General features: G+C 48.5%; 1 protein-coding gene across 1 annotated transcript in view; it reads left to right on the plus strand.

Moving 5' to 3' along the window:
* Hif3a (hypoxia inducible factor 3 subunit alpha) overlaps nucleotides 1–11,647 on the plus strand; it is a 22,741-nt gene extending 11,094 nt beyond the window's left edge. Inside the window, exons 7-15 of the mRNA XM_055615455.1 lie at nucleotides 296–402; nucleotides 656–803; nucleotides 3,892–4,004; nucleotides 4,621–4,811; nucleotides 6,316–6,417; nucleotides 7,289–7,560; nucleotides 8,806–8,917; nucleotides 10,419–10,494; nucleotides 11,550–11,647. Coding sequence (XP_055471430.1) covers nucleotides 296–402; nucleotides 656–803; nucleotides 3,892–4,004; nucleotides 4,621–4,811; nucleotides 6,316–6,417; nucleotides 7,289–7,560; nucleotides 8,806–8,917; nucleotides 10,419–10,494; nucleotides 11,550–11,647 — 1,219 coding nt within the window. The remainder of the gene's footprint in view (nucleotides 1–295; nucleotides 403–655; nucleotides 804–3,891; nucleotides 4,005–4,620; nucleotides 4,812–6,315; nucleotides 6,418–7,288; nucleotides 7,561–8,805; nucleotides 8,918–10,418; nucleotides 10,495–11,549) is intronic.
* Nucleotides 11,648–19,097: the final 7,450 nt, after the last annotated feature.

Raw genomic sequence — 19,097 nt, forward strand, 5'->3', positions numbered from 1 at the left:
GTGTGTGTGTGTGTGTGTGTGTGTGTGTGTGTGTGTGTGTGTGTGTGCCATGCCCTGAGCCCTTGGATTTTTTACCTAGAGCCTTGCTGTATCCCAAGCCTCAAATTCACAACCCTCCTGAGTGCCCTGATTGCAGGTTTAAGTCGCCACACTCCTCCCTTTCTGTTTCTTACCCTCCCCTCGCCCTTCGGTTGCTGCCCGTCTCTCATCCTGCTGGTGTTGTCTATGGTGCCTGACCCTTTCCTCCATCTGCAGCTTGGTCAGTCTTGATCAGTTGCTCTCCATTTTACTCCAGGATCGCAGAAGTTGCTGGCTACAGTCCCGATGACCTGATTGGCTGCTCTGCCTACGAATATATCCACGCGTTGGACTCTGATGCAGTCAGCAGGAGCATCCACACTTGTACGTGACCAACATATCCCCAGGCCAGAGCCAGCTGCTGCGTGGCCCCAGCTGACAGCAATTGCTGATTTCTTGGACAGAAAGCCCAGAGCTTTGTGGGACTCCTGTCTCTCCCTGAACCCCAAATGCTAGGGCTGCACAGTCCACAGAACCTTTTATCTTCTGTGACCTCCTATTCTAATTCCAGCTTCCTGAGCTTTCTGTCCCAAGGTGTCCCTGCTGTGACCCTGACCACTACCCACCCTCTCCCCAGTGCTGAGCAAGGGCCAGGCAGTAACGGGGCAGTATCGCTTCCTGGCCCGGACCGGAGGCTATCTGTGGACTCAGACTCAGGCTACAGTGGTGTCAGGGGGACGGGGCCCCCAATCTGAAAGTATCATCTGCGTCCACTTCCTGATCAGGTGAGCAGAAAGGTATAAGGTGACCACGTCCGTCTGTCTGTCTGTCTGTGTGTTGCACACAGGCAGACCTGTGTATTGTGTATGCATAATGAAGTGTATATGTGTGCTTGTATGTGCTGTACGTGGAACACATATGGTCATATGAATATACATGTGTGTCTGCATGTGTACTTTTTGTGCTATTTTTTATTTATTTGTGTTTGTTATATTTTTTAGTTTTTTGAGGCAGGGTTTCTCTTTGTAGCCCTGGCTGTCCTGAAACTTACTCTGTAGACCACGCTGGCCTTGAACTCAGGGATCTGCCTGCCAGGATTAAAGGCTTGTGCCATCATCACCTGGCTGCTACTTTTAAATTTTAATTAAAAATAAAATAATGTTGGGGAGGAGGGTCCTGGGGAGATGACTCAGAGGTTAAGAGCAGTGCTTGCTCTTCCAGAGGTCCTGGGTTCAATTCCCAGCAGCCACTGGTGCCCTCTGCTGGCCTGCAGATGCAACACGCAGATGCAGCACACAAGTAAATCTTAAAATCATGCTTATAATAAAAAGTTTTGAGACAGCATCTCACTGTGTAGCCTCAGCTATCTTGGAACTCCATGTAGATCAGGCTGCTTTCAAACTCACAGAGATCTACCTGCCTCTGCCTCCCGAATGTTAGGATTAAACATGCTAATTTTTTTTAAAGAATGTATTGGTACTTTGAGATAGGGTTTCATGTGGGCCAAAACTCACTTTGTAGCCAACCTTGAACTCCTGATCCTCCTGTCTCCAGTGCTGGGGTTACTGGCATATCCCACGATACCTGGCTTATAGTACTCATTTAAATTGAAACGGATGTGAAGTCAGACAAGATGGCGAGGGTCTGCCGTCTAAGAACTGAGGAGGCTGTGTGCTCCTTCCACATGAGCTGGGAACCCAAGCGTTGAACCAGGGCCATAGAACAAGCTGTTTACTCAGGAGCCATCCCAATAGCCCTTTTCTTTGTTTTTGTGTTTGTTTGTCTGAGACAAAGTATCATTCTGAATTACAAGCTAACCTGGAAATCACTATGTAGCCCAGGCTGATCTCAAACTCATCAGAGTCCTCCTGCCTGGGGCTCCTGAGTTCTGGGATTACAGACGTGAACCACTAGGTCCAAGACCCAAATGTGAGGTCCTAAATCCAGACAACAGCTCCTTTCTCATGCTGACCGAGGGGTCTTTGGAGAGTGAATGGACCAAAGTTTGTTTATCCATGTGCTGGCCTGGGGACTTTGGGCTGTTTCCTATTTGGGGGAATTATACAAACAGCCAATATAAACATTCTCAAGTGAGATTTTATGAGAGTGCACATTTCCATTTCTCCTGTGTAATCATTCAGGAGTGAAATGGGCGGGTCATACGCTTCCATATCTTTTGACTTTCTAAGGAACTGACAAACTGTTTCTCAGTGCTTCATTCCCTTCAGCAGCGCGTGGGGGCTGCAGTGGCCCCCCGTGCGGCCAACATGTTAATGTGGCGGCATACTTTCACTTTAGTAGTTCAAATTAGTAACGTCTGGATGAGAGCTCCCACTCAGAGAGGCCCAGTGAGGACTGGAGCCGAGGTCGACCTCCTGCTTGGCATCCCTCCGAGAGCAGCTAGTCCGGAGACTTTCAGCCACATGGTTAAGGCCACACAGCTCAGAAATGGCAGAGCTGAGGTTCGTTATCAAACTCAGCGTAGCGATGCTGCACCGAGAGGCGTAGGTAGGATGAATAAATGAATGAGCTCATGTAGCCTGTGTGCTTATGACACTAAGTGCGTAGCGGTTTTTGTGCCTGCTCTCTTTCTCTAGATAGATACTTACGTGTCTACAGGCATTCCTCTGTGTCTGTGTGTACCAAGTGTGTGCCTCTGTCACTGTGTGCACCCCTGGCCTTCAAGGGGATAAAAGCTTAAATTGACAGGACTCCAGGACAGTTAGTCTCCTAACTTCTCCAAGAGCTGCTGGGAGCACCAGACCCACCCTATCGGATGCTTATGCTGACGATATGCAAATGGACGCATGGTTCTCAACCTCAGACCCACTCCCCCAAAGCCAATTTACCTAGGCAGCATTTGAGTTGACTCCAGAGCCAGAGACTGTGGGATGGGAGGTGCGGGGGACAGAAGGAGGATGTATTTATAAAACTGTTCCCTTGAGGATGGAGATGTCTATGAATAGAAGCTTCTCAAATAAATGCTTATTCATAGAAATATAGCTATGAATTCTTCATATTTGGAAATGTAATGCAGAATATGTTTTTTTTTAAGTTTTTTGAAGGCACAGTCTTCAATAGACCAGCATCAACTTCACTATGTAACAGACTGATCTTGAGTCCTGACCCCCTTGCCTCTGCCTCCTGAGTCTTGAGATTACAGGCAGTGTCAACAAGTTCTGTTCTGTTTTGTCTTGTTGAGGCAGGGTCTCATAGTGTTAGCGTAAGCCAACCTGTAACTGTCAAACTTCTTACCTCAGCCTCCCAAGTACTGGAATGTACGTTGGCTCCACCTCTCCAGGCTTTTAGTTTCATTTCAACACTATTACAGGAGCTAGGCACGTAACTCAGTGGAGAGTTTGCCTAGCATGCATGAGGTCCTGGGTTCAATCCCCAGCACAATAAACAAAAAAATAAACAAATGAATGCTATTACATGTTGAGTCTCCCTTATCCTAAGTGTTTGGGACCAAAAGCATTTCTGAGGGACTAGGACTGTAGTTCAGTTGGTAGAGCATTTACCTAGCATGCCCGAAGCCTGGCGTTCCTTCCTCAGGCCCCATAAACTGAGCATGGTGCCATGTGCTGGTAATCCCAGCACTCTGGAGGTGAAGACAGGAGAATCAGAAGGTCAAGGTCATCCGTGACTACATAATGAGTCTGAGGCCAGCCTGGGCTACATGAGACTCATCTCAAAATAAATCCTGGTGAAAAAAGCAGTGTGAGAAATTATTTCCTGGCAAACTCCCTTCAGCTCCTGGGTGAAATGGCCTCTGTAGGAAGACAATGGAAGCAGCTGCCTGGGGCACGTGGGTGGACAAGGAAGGACCCTGTCTGATTCCTACTTTTCTTTCTGCCTCGCCCCTCCCCCCAGCCGGGTAGAAGAGACGGGAGTGGTGCTGTCCCTGGAGCAGACAGAGCAACATACCCGCAGACCTCCACAGCGGGGTGCCTCCTCGCAGAAGGGTATCCCTGGCAACGCTCTAGGTATGGATCAAGGCCATTGTGTCCTCAGGACTCCTAAGAAGAAAAGTCAAAAGCATTCACCTCGGCTCGCCAGGCCCTGTGGACCTGTCTGCTGCTTCTCTCCCTTTGTCACTCACCAGCCCAAGCACACTGACTTCCTCTCAGCAAGCCACACGCTCTTTTACGTTCTATGCCTTCACACATGCAGTTCCTCTGTTTAGAATGCTTTTCCTTCCAGCCCTCCCCCTTTCTGTCCAGGAGTGAGATGATTGCTTGAGTTTCTTGCCCCTTCCTCTCCTCCTGCTGTGGTTCCTTGCAGCTCAAACTTCCCAGGGGTGGGAAGCATGGGGGATTGGTGTAGGGTCATGTCAACAATTCCAACACACAGGAACTGAATGGCCAGAAGCTGTTTGAAGTCTTTGGGCCCTTCCCCCAAGGACCCTCCAGGGCCTCACATCAATCTGGCTATGGAGTGGCGCAGAATGAGGCCCTTCGACTACTCTTCTCCAGCAGCAAACTCAATGGCCATCCTGATGTGCTATTGAAAATGTCCCCATGATCCTCTACGCTTAGCACAGCAGAAGAGGATCAGGCCTTCAGCCCTGTATACCTGTGCTGTGTTCTGTTCATCCTGCAGACCCTCCTGCTCCCCGGATCCTGGCCTTCCTGCACCCTCCGGCCCTGAGTGAGGCCTCCCTGGCTGCTGACCCTCGCCGTTTCTGTAGTCCAGACCTGCGCCGCCTCATGGCACCCATCCTGGATGGACCTCCCATAGTCGCCACCCCTAGCACCCCACAAACTGCACGGAGACCCCAAAGTCCTCTTCCGGTAAACAGTGTCACCCGTCTGAGCACACAGAACTTGTGCTCCTTGGGGCCTCTGGCTTGAGCCTTCCTTTTCTGTTCTCAATTCTCCGTCTTAGGGATGAGATAGGTTTTCTTTAAGACATAGATTACAAGACAGGCATGGTGGCTCACATCTGTGATCCCAGTACTTGGGAAGCTGAGGCAGGAAGACTGAGTTTAAGGCCAGCCTAAGCTACACAATAAAACCTTGTCTCAAAAACCAAACAGCCAGGCATGGAGGTGCACACCTGCAATACCCACATTTGGGAGGCTGAAGCAGTAAGAGTTCAAGGCCAGCCTTAGCTATATAGTGAGTTCCAGACCAGCCTGAAATGAGACCCCGTTCCAGTTTAATTTTTGTTGCTGTGACAAACTATCCTGACAAAGAGGCCTAGAGAGATGACCCAGTAGTTAAGAGTGCTTGCTCTTGCAGAGCACGAGAGTTCAGTTCCCAGCATTCACCCTGGATGGCTCACAACCACCTGTAATTCCAGCTCCAGAGTTTCCAACAGCACCCTCTTCTGGACTCCATGGCACCTCCACTCCTCTGAGTGTGTGCACACACTCGAAAAAGCAACTTAGGAGAAAAAGATTTATTTTGCCTTGCAATTCCAGGTTTTATTTTATCATTGCAGGGAATTCACAATGACAAGAGCTTGAGACAACAGGTCGTATCACATCCATCCTCGGGGCAGAGAGAAATAAGTGAATGTGTGCCCTCTTGTGCTCAGCATCATGCCTCCATTTTACAGTTCAGGACCCCTAAGGAATGGTGGTCACCCACAGTGGGCTGCATCTGTGTGTGTGCGTGTGTGTGCGTGTCTGTGTTATCTGCCTGTATGTATGTATGTGCACCTCATGTTTGCCTTGTTCCTGTGGCAGTTGGAAGAGGGCATCATTTCACTCAGAACTGGAGTTACGGATGGTTTTGATCCACCATATGGGTACTAGGACTCAAACCTGGATCCTCTGGAAGAGCTACGAATTTTCTTAACTACCAAGCAATATCTCCATCCCCTACCTCGGTTAACCTAAGACTATGACCCACAGACATACCCACAGGCCAACTCAGTGTAACAGTCCCTCTCCCGAGGTGATTCTAGCTTGTGGCAAGCTGATAATTAAGCTAACCATCACAGACCCTGCCTTAAAATAATAGATAGATAGATAGATAGATAGATAGATAGATAGATAGATAGAGCGAGCTTAGAATGAAGGGACACATCTGAAATCCCAAAATTTGGGACCTGGAGCCAGGAAGATCCAAAGTTCTAAATCATCCTCAGCTACATTGTGAATTCAGGGCCACCTTGAACTATATGAGATAATGTCTCAAAACAAAAACAAGCAAGAAAACTAACAAAACCACCTTTGTTTGCATTACTATTTGACCCTGTGAAGCTCCAGCTGAAGAGCCCTACCTTCACCCTGAGCTCTTACTGTCAGCTCCTCCTCAGACTCAGTGTCTCTGCTCTTTTTCCCTCCAGGCTGATCTCCCAGATCAGTTGCTTGTGGGCTTGGAAAAAGCACACAGACTCTCTACTGCCCAGAAAAACAAGACTGTGGAGACAGATCTAGATACTGCTCAGGTGAGACTGGCATGGAGGGGTCAGCTTATCTGGCTTTACAAAAGGGTGATGGCAAAGATGGATGCATGGATAGATGGAAGGGTAGATGGGTGGATGGATGTTTGTGTGGTAGATGGATGGATGGATGGATGGATGGATGGATGGATGGACCATTGTTTCATTGACTGGGGATGAGGAAGACAAATGAGCACAGAGGGAAACATAAAGAGAGAGACAGGCCTAGGAATAGTGGCACACACCTTTAATCCTACCACTCAGGGAGGCAGAGGCAGGTGGGTCACTGTGAGTTTGAGGCCAGCCTAGACTACACAGGACAACCAAGACTACACAGAGAAACCCTGTCACCAAAAGAAGAAGAAGAAGAAAAAAAAAAGAAGACAAAGAGATGAGTTAAGAGACAAAGATGAAGAGGGGGAGAAAGAGACACACAGAAAGGGGAGAGATAGACACAGCAACAGACAGTGAGAGACAGACAAAAAAATAGATACAGAGACAGGAAGAGTTAGAAAGACAGAGATGGGCAGAGCTGGGGAGACATGGTCAAAAACACAAAGACACAAAGAGACGGGCAAAGACAGTGACACAAATGACAGCTATCACAGTCAGCATGCCTTACAGCTAAATGTGAAGGACACACAGAATCATGTCCTCTTACACCCAGACCACTTGATCTCTATGGAAGGGGCATGTACCCCAAGAGAATCCTGGAAGCACCTTGAGAACTGACCACCACAGTCTTTGTACCCATTTGAGAGATAAGGAAAAGCTTCACTCTTCAAGTGAATTCTTCAGAAGGGTTAGCACCCAGAACCTAGCCTAGGACCCTCCAGGCCAGGGGTCCTGCTGTAAACTCCCTCCTGCGCCCTTACAGGACCCTGACACTCTGGACTTGGAGATGCTGGCTCCCTATATCTCCATGGATGATGACTTCCAGCTCAACTCCAGCGAGCAATTGCCCAGAGCCCACCGCAGACCTCCTGGAGTGGCCCGCAGGCCTCGCGCTCGGAGTTTCCATGGCCTGTCGCCCCCCAGCCCTGAGCCCTCCCTGCTGCCCCGATGGGGGAGTGACCCGCGACTGAACTGTTCCAGCCCCTCCAGGGGGGAGCCCTCCTCAGCCTCCCTGATGCCTGCAACTCGGAAGAGGTGAGCCACAGTGAAAGAGGGACAGAACACAGGCATAGAGAATGTCCCCGCTCACTCCCCCACATCAGCCCCATCCCTCGACATGCTTCCTGTCTGCATCTCTCCAGTCAGTCCCTCCATGCTCCCAGCATGTGGCAGGTTAATTCTAACCTCTGTAGTCCTTAACTGACTGTACTCCATACTGGAGCCCCCTCCGCTGTTCTCACCATTTACCCAAATCCCACGGCATCAAGGAATCAATCATTAGGACACATTTACATATGACTTAGTGACTGGTTTTGTTATAATGAGAAGAAATTGGGGCTGGGAATATAGCTCCACAGTAGAGAACTCACCTAGAATCCAAGCCCCTGCCTAGAATCCCCCAGTGAGGGGCTGGTGGTGTGGCTCAGTGGTAGGGCACTTGTCTAGAATCCCCAATGAGGCTTTGTGGGTGTGGTTTAATGGTAGAGTGCTCAGCTAGAATCCACCAGCCCAGAGACATTCAGTCACATGTTTAAGGTCGCATTAATTCAGCCCCTCACTAGGGAACTCTACTGAGCCATACTCCCAGCCCCCTCACTGATGGGTTCTAGGCAGGTTCTCTAGTGCTGAGCTCTATTGCCAATGTGGGGAGGTGGATGATAGATGGGTAGCTAGAGTGATGGGGGGGGGAATGAGTGAATGGGTAGGTAAATGGATAAATGGGTAGATAAAAAAAATACTAATAGATGAATGGATTGGGGACTGGAAGGGGAATGGGTAGTTAGATGGATGAATAGGTCGGTGGATAGAAGAATAAATGGAAAGCTCAGTGGGCAGATGAATGGATGGCCAGGTGGATCTTCAGAGGGTATATTAATCATTAGATGAATAGAAATATAGATGGATCACCAGATGAATAGGAGGATAGAATGACAGGTGAATGAGTGAGTGAATAAATGTATTCATGAATGAATGAGTGGATAGATGGTTGAGTGGATGGATGGATGAATAGAATGAGTGAGTGGGTGGGGAATGAAGTGGGTAGATGGATGAATGGATATTCAGGAGTGAGGAGAAGAGGTAGATGAGGTTCCTTGTGTGGGAACTGATGGGTCCCCATGGAGATGAGTGAGAGGATGCCTGGTGGGGTGGGTGGGTGGATGGGGCACCATCCATGTAAAAGGATATGTAGTTGTGTGGGAAGGGCATCGACCTCCAACACAGGTACCTGCCCTTGCCTGGGTTTGCCGTATTGTGAGAGTCTTGCCTGTCTCTCTACAGGGCCTTGGCCCAGAGCTCAGAGGACAAAGGGGTGGAGCTGCTGGAAACCAAGCCTCCCAAGCGGTCCCCCAGACTAGAACCTGGAAACTTCCTGCTACCTCCTCTCAGCCTGGTAGATTCAGAGACTTGGGGTTGTGGCGGGGGAAAGGTGGGGCTCTCCAACCCTCTGAACCTAGCAGATTTTAAACCTCCTATTTTATAGATGGGAAACCAGAGAGAGCCAGGGGCTGGCTGAAGGTCAGATGGAAGATCAGTGGTCCAGCTGGAGACAGGACCTTGATCCTCTAGAGCTGCTAATAGGCATGAAATGACTTTGCAAATTCATGGCTAGTGCCAAGAAGAGATATAATGTAGGTCAAGAGGAGTGAGGATGAGGAGGAATCTTCTCTGTCCCCATGGTCCCCCCTCCAAAATGAGAACAGCCTCAGATCTGGAGTACCTCTGTAGAGTTTAAAGAGTAAACACTAGTGCCAAGTGTGGGGCCCATGGCCATAACCCCAGCCCTAGAGAGGCTAAGGCAAGGCGGGGGCGGGGGTTAGCAGACTGAGGTTAGCCTGTCTCAAAACAAAACAAAACAAAACAAAACAAAACAAAACAAACAAAAGAAAACACGAGAAAAGAACTCTATTGTGCACAATAGTAAAGTCTGGTTTATTTCTTAAAGCCACCCTGGTTTGTATGACTCCCGCAGTGCCTCTCTCTGTCTCCCACAGGACTTCTCAGCTCCACAGCCCTCAAAAACTTTGAATGTGAAGAGTGTGACTAATAGTATCCATAGCTCCTATTTACTGTGTGCAGATCCTGGCTTCACTGTGTACCTCACAAGATTAGCTTATTTAATCTTCACAAGCATACTTCAATAGTGTTTATTATAGTATTTATTATGGTAATAAATATCGTTATGGTGAGACGATTGCACGAGAGAAGGGAAACAGCATTATCAGTCAGTCTAGATGGCAGGCTTAGAGGGGGTGCTGGGAAGAACTTGGTGACAGGACCAATGGCGTGAGTGCGGTATATGCAGTCAGAGAGCTGCTGTAGCACCACCTCTGGCCATTAAGGGCTGACACCTTCCTGGGTGTCCCACAGCCAACTCACAGCAGACCCCAGGGGAAGCAGCTCAAGCTTTACCTTCCTCTTCCCACCTGCTAGGGTGGCCCGTTTGCTGAATCCAGCAGGAAAATTCAGGGCAAAATTACACAGCAATGTGGTAAGCCTCCTGGGGCACAGAGGCAAAGAAAGGAGGAAGGACCACCCAGAGGATATCCCGAAAGTCTCTCCAATGGCTAGTACTCACCACACTCCAGTTAACCATGGCACCGTGCTGCCCTGTTGGAAACGCGATGATGATGTTCGTGGTGGTGACGGAGCTAATGATGTTAAGGATGCTGATGATGTTGATGCTAATAATCGTGATAGTGTTGATGCTGCTGATGGTGGTGTTGGTGCTGATGATAGTGTTGATATGCTGATAGAGTTGACGGGATGATGATGCTAATGGCTGTATGAAGCTGATGATGACGGTCATGGCACTGCTACTGACATTAATGGTGATGGTGATACTGCATCCTGAGGGTAGTGATGATGACAACTCTGTCTCCCTAACTCCCCAGAGTTTCCTTCTGCAAGGTCGACAACTCCCAGGGAACCAGTTGGATCCCCTACTCCTGGATTCCCGTGAGCCCTTGGGTGAGTCATACAGCCTGAGCATATAGAAACTTCAGGCCTCTTTTTCTCTTATGGTTCTATAAACACTTGAGAGAAGGATGGAACCACCGTAGCAGAGGGTGAAGGAGGGTGAGTTAGTTAGGATTTTTTTTTTTTTCTGTGTTGAAACACTGTGACCAAAAGCAAACTAGAGGAAAGGATTTATTTCTCATCACCGAAGGAAGTCAGGACAGAAACTTAAGCAGGGAAAAACCTGGAGGCAGGAGCTGATGCAGAGGCCTTGGAGAGGTGCTGCTTATTGGCTTGCTTCCCCTGACTTGCTCAGCCTGCTTTCTTACAGAAAGCAGCCCAGGAATGGTGCCACCTACAATAAGCTGGACTACTCTTCTCCATCAATCACTAATTGAGAAAATGCCATACAGGTTTGCCTACAACCCAATCTTATGGAGGCATTTCTCGAGTAAGGTTTCCTACTATCAAATACAACCCTTTCCTCTTCTCTTGAGCCCTGTGGAGAGAAAGAGGGACCCTAAGGAGGGTAAGAACTTACCTTGGGTTGGAAGCCAAGGTCTCCTGGACCCAGATAAGGCTCCACTTTAGAGCTTGACCAAGTTGAAGTAACTCCACAAGGCAGCTCACAGCCACATGGCTTTGGGACGGCTGCTTGTGAAGCCTCAGCTCCCCTATCTACCAGTGGCGACCCGTGACTACATTTCTGACCTGGAGGACCTGTTTGGAGGAATGAACTGTGGAGATGCTGCACAGGCAGAATTTACCCAAGAACTGTTATGTAGTATGTGCTCAAGAAACAAGCACCTCCCCTTGTGGCTGCAGGGCGGGGCAGTGCTGGCTCTGCAGCCTTTCTGGCTTGTTTGTTTTTCTATGGTGATCTTCCCCTGCAGCTACCAAAAGCTTTGGCTTCACTTGCAGCCTCGGGTGGGCTGTGGCTGGAACTCAGGTTGTCAGGGTTTGCAGCGAGCACTATACCCACTGCACCATCCTGCCAGCCTGCCTTCCTGCTTTTAGATGCAAGTGCATGTATGGTAGGTGCTAACTCTCTCCTGGTTTTTCTGCAGGCCCAGCACCCTCGCCGCTCTCTCTCTACCAGCATGAGGAAGCTGTGCAGCCCAGGAACCACTTCCCAGCAGCAGCAGGCTTGGCCCAGGCCCGCTAAGTCAGCCCTCCTCTCAGCCTCCTTCTTCTATCCCACAAAGGACTCAGCCACACTCCACACCTACAGCCCACAGCCAGGATGGGGCCTCTCTCCTCTGAGTGCCCCCCAGCTAGCCTCAGTCCTACCTCAGCCCCCCAACCCTCTGCCTTCACCCAGTTGGAGGCTTCTTCGGTGCTCTCAGCTCAGTGACCTCTGGGAGGGGGTGTGTGACCCCCTCCACCTCCTCTCAGGACTTCCTTTGGGGTTCTCCATAGCTGGTTACCTCACAGCCCCTTCCTCTGACTCTCTTTGCCTTATTTGGGAGACTGAGGGGTTGGGAAAGTCAGGGATCTGTCTCTGACCCTGGCCTCATAGAGCTTGGACAACCGTAATCACATTTTTTTTCCCTGTCCCTCTTCTATCACTTTGTCCATTTCACAACAAGGCCTTCAGTCACTCTGCATTGCACAGGGCCCACAGCAATGCAGGTCTTTCCCTTCCTTGGGGACAAATGTGGGTAGACTTTAGACCAGACCTCACCTCCCAAGCTGCCTCTTAGTTCTGCTTGCCCTTTCTGGTCCTGACTTCCTGTGAGCCCCAACCTTGCCTAAATAATGACTTCCTTTGCAGTCTTCCAATTTTAGCCAGCAACTTCCTCTACTCAACAGACCCGGAATCTCTGACCTTCTCCATATCTAAAATAGTTGACTTATACCTTCACAGTTTTTAGACCACACAACCTTTGCCCTTCCCTGGTCCTAGGCTATACCACTTTCTCTCTTTCCTGATTCTGGACAACAAGACCCAGGGCCTTGTATGCAGCTCCTGGTCTTTGTTGGTTCTTGATTTTATGCCCTTGGCACTTTCCTGGTTCTAGAGGCCTGTGGGCTCTCTGGTTCTAGACTTTCTACTTCCTGGTTCTAAAACATACAAACCATGGCTTTTCCCTGGCTCTTCAACTCCATACCTCTCATCTTCTTCTGTTTCTAGACTATGAGGCCTGTGACGTTCCTTGCCTCTAGACTGTACCACCAATGGTCTCCTCTTGTTCTAGGCTTATGACCTCTGGCCTTCCCTTGTTCTAGACACCGTGGTCTCTGGCCTCCATGGTTCTAAACTGTGTCATTCCTACCTTCTTTGGTTCTAGACTGTTCAACCTCTGACCCTCTCTGAGTCTGTACATGCTCCAGTCTTTTACCTGATTCTAGACTGCATGCCTTATGACCCTGCTGTGGTTCTAGACCATGCCACTCTTCTGGCCTTTTCTCTGATTCTAGACCATAGGCTTTGTGACCTTCTATGGTTCTAGACCAGCGGTTCTCAACCTTCCTAATGCTGCAACCCTTTAATACAGCTCCTCATGTGTGATGACTCCCAACCATAAAATTATTTTGTTGCTACTTCATAATTGTAACTTTGCTTCTAATATGAATCATAATGTAAATATCTGATATGCAGGATATCTGATATGTAATGCCCAAAGGGGTTGCAACCTACAGATTGAGAACCACTATTCTAGACTATACAGCCTTTGACCTTCTTTGGTTCTAGGCTATGCTGCCTTTGGTCTTCAATGGTTCCAAACTGTATGACCACTAGCCTTCTCTGGCCTTTCCTGGTTCTAGACTGTGCTATTATTAACCTACCCCTGGCTCTAGACTCCTTCAATTCCAGTGGTATGCTACAGACCTTAGTTTCTATAACACTTCTAAGTCCAGATTTCATGGTCTCCAGCACTTTCTTGGGCTGGTTCTCAACACCCAATTCTACTGTTTTAGAGTGGGATTTGAATGATACAATCTATGAGGTTCTTTGCCTCTAAAGCCTACAACCCCCAGAATCCTTTGGCTTCAAACTTCATTCTGTAATTTCCTCCGGTTCTCACACCCTCTGCTCCCTGTCATTGCAGACTCTGTGTATGTGGCACAGAGGATTAAAGCCAGGGCCTTGTACATGCTAAGCACAGACTCTACCACTGAGCTAGATTCCCAGCCCTTTCTTATTTCTTATTTTGAGACAGGATCTTCATTGATTGCACAGACTAACCTGGAACTTAACTCTGTAAACCTAGGCAGGCCTGAACTCATGGTCTCCTGCCTCATCTTCCCAAGTAGCTGGGAAATACAGTTCTTTGGGACTGCGCCCAGCTGATCTTATTATTGATGATTCCCTCTTGTTTCTAGATCCCACAACTCCAGGCTTCCTATTGGTTCCAGCCTTCCTGATCTGTAAGATATTTTGTTTCAAATACAGACTTCATTTCTAGATCATTTTGGTCCTAAGCCTCAGGATGTCTAGCATATTGCTCTTGAGGTGTCTGCACTCGAGAATTTAAGAACTGCTTTTCCTCAGTAAGGAGGGGTAAACTGAGTTTTGTGTCTTGAGCGTGGATCTGGCACTTCTGGGGCCAGATACCATGTACCCATTCTTTCGGGTTCTAGATTTAATCACTTCCATCATACCCATGTTCTAGACTATGCAAACTCTAGACCTCACAACTTCCAGCATCCTCTGTTCTCTCGGAGGTAGAAGCAGGCAGTTCTCTAAGTTCAAAGCCAGCAGGTCTACAGAGCAAATTCTAAGACAGCCAGAGCTACACAGAGAAACTGTGTCTCAAACAACAACAACAAAAACCCATCTTCTGGATTGTGTTACTGTTTTGAGACATTGTCTCATACTCATTGACCATGAAATTGTTATGTAGTCAAAGATGATCTTAAACACATTATACCCTTTCACCCAACTCTCAAGCGCTGGGACTACAGGTATGCAGATTTTTATATGGTGCTGGAAATTGAACCCAGAGCCTCATGCATGCGAGGCAAGTACTCTACAAACTGAGCTACACCCAGCCTCTGTAAATGTCTTCTGCTTCTAGATCTTGTCCCATGAATTCCTTTGGTTCTACACCTCACAACTGCCAAGTTCCGCTTGCTTCAGATCTTATGATTCAAAGTACCCTGAATCTAGAACAGAGCTTGAAAATATCAGCTGATATGTCTTGACTTACATATTTCTCTTATTTCTCTAGTTCCAAACCTTAGAACCTCAACTCCTTCTAATTCTAGATTTTAACCCTAAAATCCCTGTGGGTTTTAGAACTTAATTTGGGGGACTTTACTGAGGGTGGTGGTGGCAGGTTCTCTGGTAGACCAGGCTAGCCTCCAAGTCACTAAGTTGCCAAGGGTGACCTTGAACCTGTGACCCTCTGCCCTCCACCTCTCAAATGCTGGGATTGCAAATGTGCACCAGCATGCTCACTTTATGTGATGCCAGGAATGAAACCCAACTTTGCACATGACAAGCCAGCACGCTACCAACTGAGACACACCCGCTGCCCTGGGCTCTTTTCTCATTCTGTCACTACTTCGTGAATCACCGGGGTTCTAGGCCTCATTTCCAATTGCCTGTGGCTTCTGATCCTACTTCTTTGAGTTCTAGAGTGCAGCCTCCCGATGTTTCTTGCTGTAGAATCTAGAACTCATCCTGTAGATTCCCTTGATCCAGATCTCACACCCCTTTACTCCCTCTGTCCAAATCTAATCCTTCTAGCTCCGTGCTAGGCTTTCCAGCCCTCTTTGAACTTGTCTCTTTCCTTAACTTTCTCTCCTTAACTTTCAAGTCTCCCCATCCCAGATCCTCCTGCTCATGCACTTCACACTCAAGCCCTTCCAGTCTCAGGGCCCTAAAAATTCTCTACCCTAGAACTTCTTTCACACGCTGCCCCAAGACTTCAGGCATCCAATTAACCTTTACGCCAGGTGATAGGGACCAGAGGTTCCCTCCCCTCGCTAGAGGATCCATAATCCAGCCGTAGGCACACACGCACAGCCCTATCTGCATATCTTCAGGTGGGGAAAGAGGGCGGGACCCCTCCGATGTCTCCTGCCAGCTATGCATCTTCCATTAGCCCAGATCTCCTTCCACAGTGGTGCTACTGGTGGTCTTCCTCGGGAAAAGCTTCCCCTCTCAACCCTATTCACCCCTCTCTGGAAAGCACTACTCAATTTGTCTTGTCAAGAGGTGGCCTGCCCAGGTGCTCCCTTGAGTCCCCTCCCCCCTCACAGGTGTTATGGGCCCTCTGTTGAAGGAACTGTCCTGAGCTAAGAGACAGGGAATGCCATGGCTCAGCCATGCTTGGCTCAGAAACCCACAAAAGTCTCCAAAACCACAGTAAAGACTTCGCCTTGGAAGGCACCAGAGAGATGTGTGTTGACTCATCTATGGGGTCGATTTGGAGGTTGTGGGTGTACTGCATAGCTGATATTCCTTGCTTGTGGAGAGTGAGACAGGGCTGTTATAGGCCAGGCTAGCCTCAAACTCACCATGTAGCCAAGGATGACCTTCAACTTTGATCCCTCTGCCTACACCTCTTAAGTGCTAGGATAACAGGGCCACCCCAACACATTTGGCTTATTACTTTATGATCCTTTCTGTGTGTGTGTGTGTGTGTGTGTGTGTGTGTGTGTGTGTGTGTTTTCATGCATGAGTCTGTGTATTCTGATGTTACTAGTTTGGGTAAACATGTGGGTCTTTGTGTAACACTTCTGTGTTGGGAAGATGTGTGATTCCTTCTACTTGTCGATGTTACTATCTGGATTTTTTTCTGTGATTATTTGTGTAATTTTTTAATTGGGATTTTTTTTCATTTTATTTGTTCTGTGTGCATGAGTTGGGGTGTGCCTGCATGCCATGTGTGTGGACATCAAAGGACGACTTGCAAGAGTTGGCTCTTGCCTTCCACTATGTGGGTCCTGGGCATCAAAGTCTCTAGGTCATTAGGCTTGGTGGCAGCATCTTTACTTGCTGATGCTTTTCAGTAGCCTGTGGACTTTGTTTATGTTTGTTTAATCCAGGGTCTTATATACCCCTAGACAACCTTTAACTCACTATGTAGCCAAGAACTCCTGATCCTCCTGCCTTTATCCCCCTAGTGCTGGGCTTACAAGCATGCCTCTTTCACCCATTCTATTCAGTCCTGGGAACGGAACCCCGCCCGGGAGCTTGTGCATGCTAGTCAAGCACCCTGCCGATTGATCTACATCCCAGCCTGGCACTGTGATTTCTTTTTTAATGTCTCTGTGATGTTGCGATACTGCATATGTGTGTGGGACTGTTTAGCACAGTAATTCCAAAGGAGTGTGTGTGTGCGCGTGGGAGAGTGAGTCTGAAGATTCCTGCGTAGGAGGGTGTGTCTGTTCTGCTTCGTCTCTGTGTCTCATTCTTCTATCCCTCTCCCATGTTGTACACAGGAACCCAGCAAGAAAACCACTTTCAAGTCGTTGCACATGCTGTGCCTTCTGCTTTAGTTGTCTTTCCTGAGAATGGGCCTCAGCTGGTAACCTGACTGCCCAGCATGTGTGAAGGCGGGTTCCAGCCCAGCAGCACATAAAGTGGGGTACAGACCTGTAAGGCCAGTGCTTTTTAGCTGAGGGTAGTTCAAGGTAATCCTCAGCTACATCCTGAGTTTAAGGCTAGCCGTCAAAACAAAAACAAAAGACAAAAAACTTTCCCCTCTGATCTCATTTGCTTCATAATTAATTCAGATTTCCATTCTTACACTCCTCTGGAAGCCATTCTTGCCTCTAGTTGGACAAAGGCCTCCTAAACCCCCTGAAGGCCCTTCATTCCAGCTTTATTCACTCCTTTGAACTCAGACTTCCTGTAAGGTACTTTATATGGAGCATGCTTCTGTCCATCTCTCAGTTAAACACCATAACTCATGAACTTTTTGCTTGGTTAGGTTTTTTTAGCTGGGAAAAAGAGAGGGAGATCAAGACAGGGTCTTACTCTATAGCCCAGGCTAGCCTAGTACTCTCACTGTGGCTTAAGCTGGCCTCAAGCTGATGACGGTCCTTCTTCCTCAGCCTTTCCAATGCTGGGATTGCAAGTATAAGCCACCAGGCCAGGCTTCTTTTAAACCTCTTCTATATGAGGCACTAGTCACTGTTCCCTCTTCTGTCAAGAGGAAATAATAGAGAGAGAAAAAAAAAAGGTGACTAGCCCAAGGTCACATAGCCTCAGGAAAAGTCTGTGCTGGATTCAGATCTACTAGAACAGATAACTTCCTCAAAAGAAAAAGAAAAAAAAAATCACTATCCTTACACTGGCCCTGACAGAGACAGTCAAATAGGAACTGTGCCTAGAAATTAGGTTCAGATTCTGACTTTCAGTAAGACTTTTCAGGAGTATGTTGATTCCTGTGAACTTCAGTGTCCTTACATGTAAAATGGACATGATACCAGTATCTACTTTCCAGGGTGATTGTTGGTTGTGATTGGGGGTGGAGGTGGGGTCAGGCTGACAACACAGCCTTTTAGCACTTAAGTGTCCAGCCTGAAAAAAACTTAAAGAAGCTAAAATAGGCAGGAAAACAGTATGTGGGGTCTAAAGGGAGCAGAGGGGTCTGGAGATGTTGCTGGAGGCTAAAAAGGTCATGGCTTCTCTTGGGAAAGAGTTGAGTTTTCTCCTAAGGAAGCTGGGGAGCCATGGAAGGCTGGGGCGGCTGCCAGTCTTACAGTGTTCTAGCAAGATGCCTCTAACTGCCATATGGAAGGTAAACTGAAGGAGGGGGCAAGCATCAGAGGAGTCTGAAGCCGTGAGCCAATCAAGGGAAAAGCAGGCAGCAACAGGAGTGTCATTTAAGATTCCTTTTGGTGTGGTTGTCTGTTTGTGACAGGGTCGCATCATCTTTCAGCCTGATTTATATAGTACTGGGAATGGAACTCAAGCCTGGAGCATGCTAGACAAGTACTCTACCATCCGGGTTATAACCACGGCCCTTTAAAAGATTTTGCTGGGACTTGACATGAAGACGCAAGGCTTTAATCCCAACACGTGCGAGGCAGAGGCAGCTGGATCTCTTTCAGCCTGGTCTACATAGCGAGTTCCAGGTTAGTCTGTTGGACCAGGAACAAACACGGTACAATTGATACTTGCTCAAGACCTGAAGATCGGGGTGCCCTATTAATAATTCAGAAAGAACTTTGACTTGCAAAGTTCAAGTTTTATTTTGTTTGCTTGAGAAACTACCCATTTTCCAGAAGGGTCACTGGGGCGAAAGGAGGGAGAGGTGCTCAAGGTCAAACGAGTAACCGGCAGCACCCAGCTCCAGAGCAGGTTACCGGCTGGACGGGGTGTTGCCAAGAAATCAGCCCCACCCGCCGGGGAGATCGCAGCCCAATCACCAAACCCTAAACGAACCCTGAGTCTCTTAAAGCACAAGAAACTTTTGCAGCCTCGCAAACTTTGGGAGCAAGCGCCCTCTGGGTCTCACTCCCACCGCTTATCCCCAGCGTCTCCTCTCTCCTTTCTGATTGGCTCCTTGTAGAAGGGGTGCTGTCTGGATACCCTCTGGTCACCTTGTCCTCCGGGCGCTCTAAGGCGGGTGGGAGGGGGGGGCGCCGCGCAGGCGCGTCAGGAGAGCCTTTGGGGCCCGCGCTTTACGACACTTGTGCGGCAGCGGCGGCGG

The sequence above is a fragment of the Psammomys obesus genome, unplaced genomic scaffold, assembly GCF_907164565.1.
Source record: "Psammomys obesus unplaced genomic scaffold, mPsaObe1.curated_primary_1811, whole genome shotgun sequence".
Classification (NCBI taxonomy): Eukaryota; Metazoa; Chordata; class Mammalia; order Rodentia; family Muridae; genus Psammomys; species Psammomys obesus.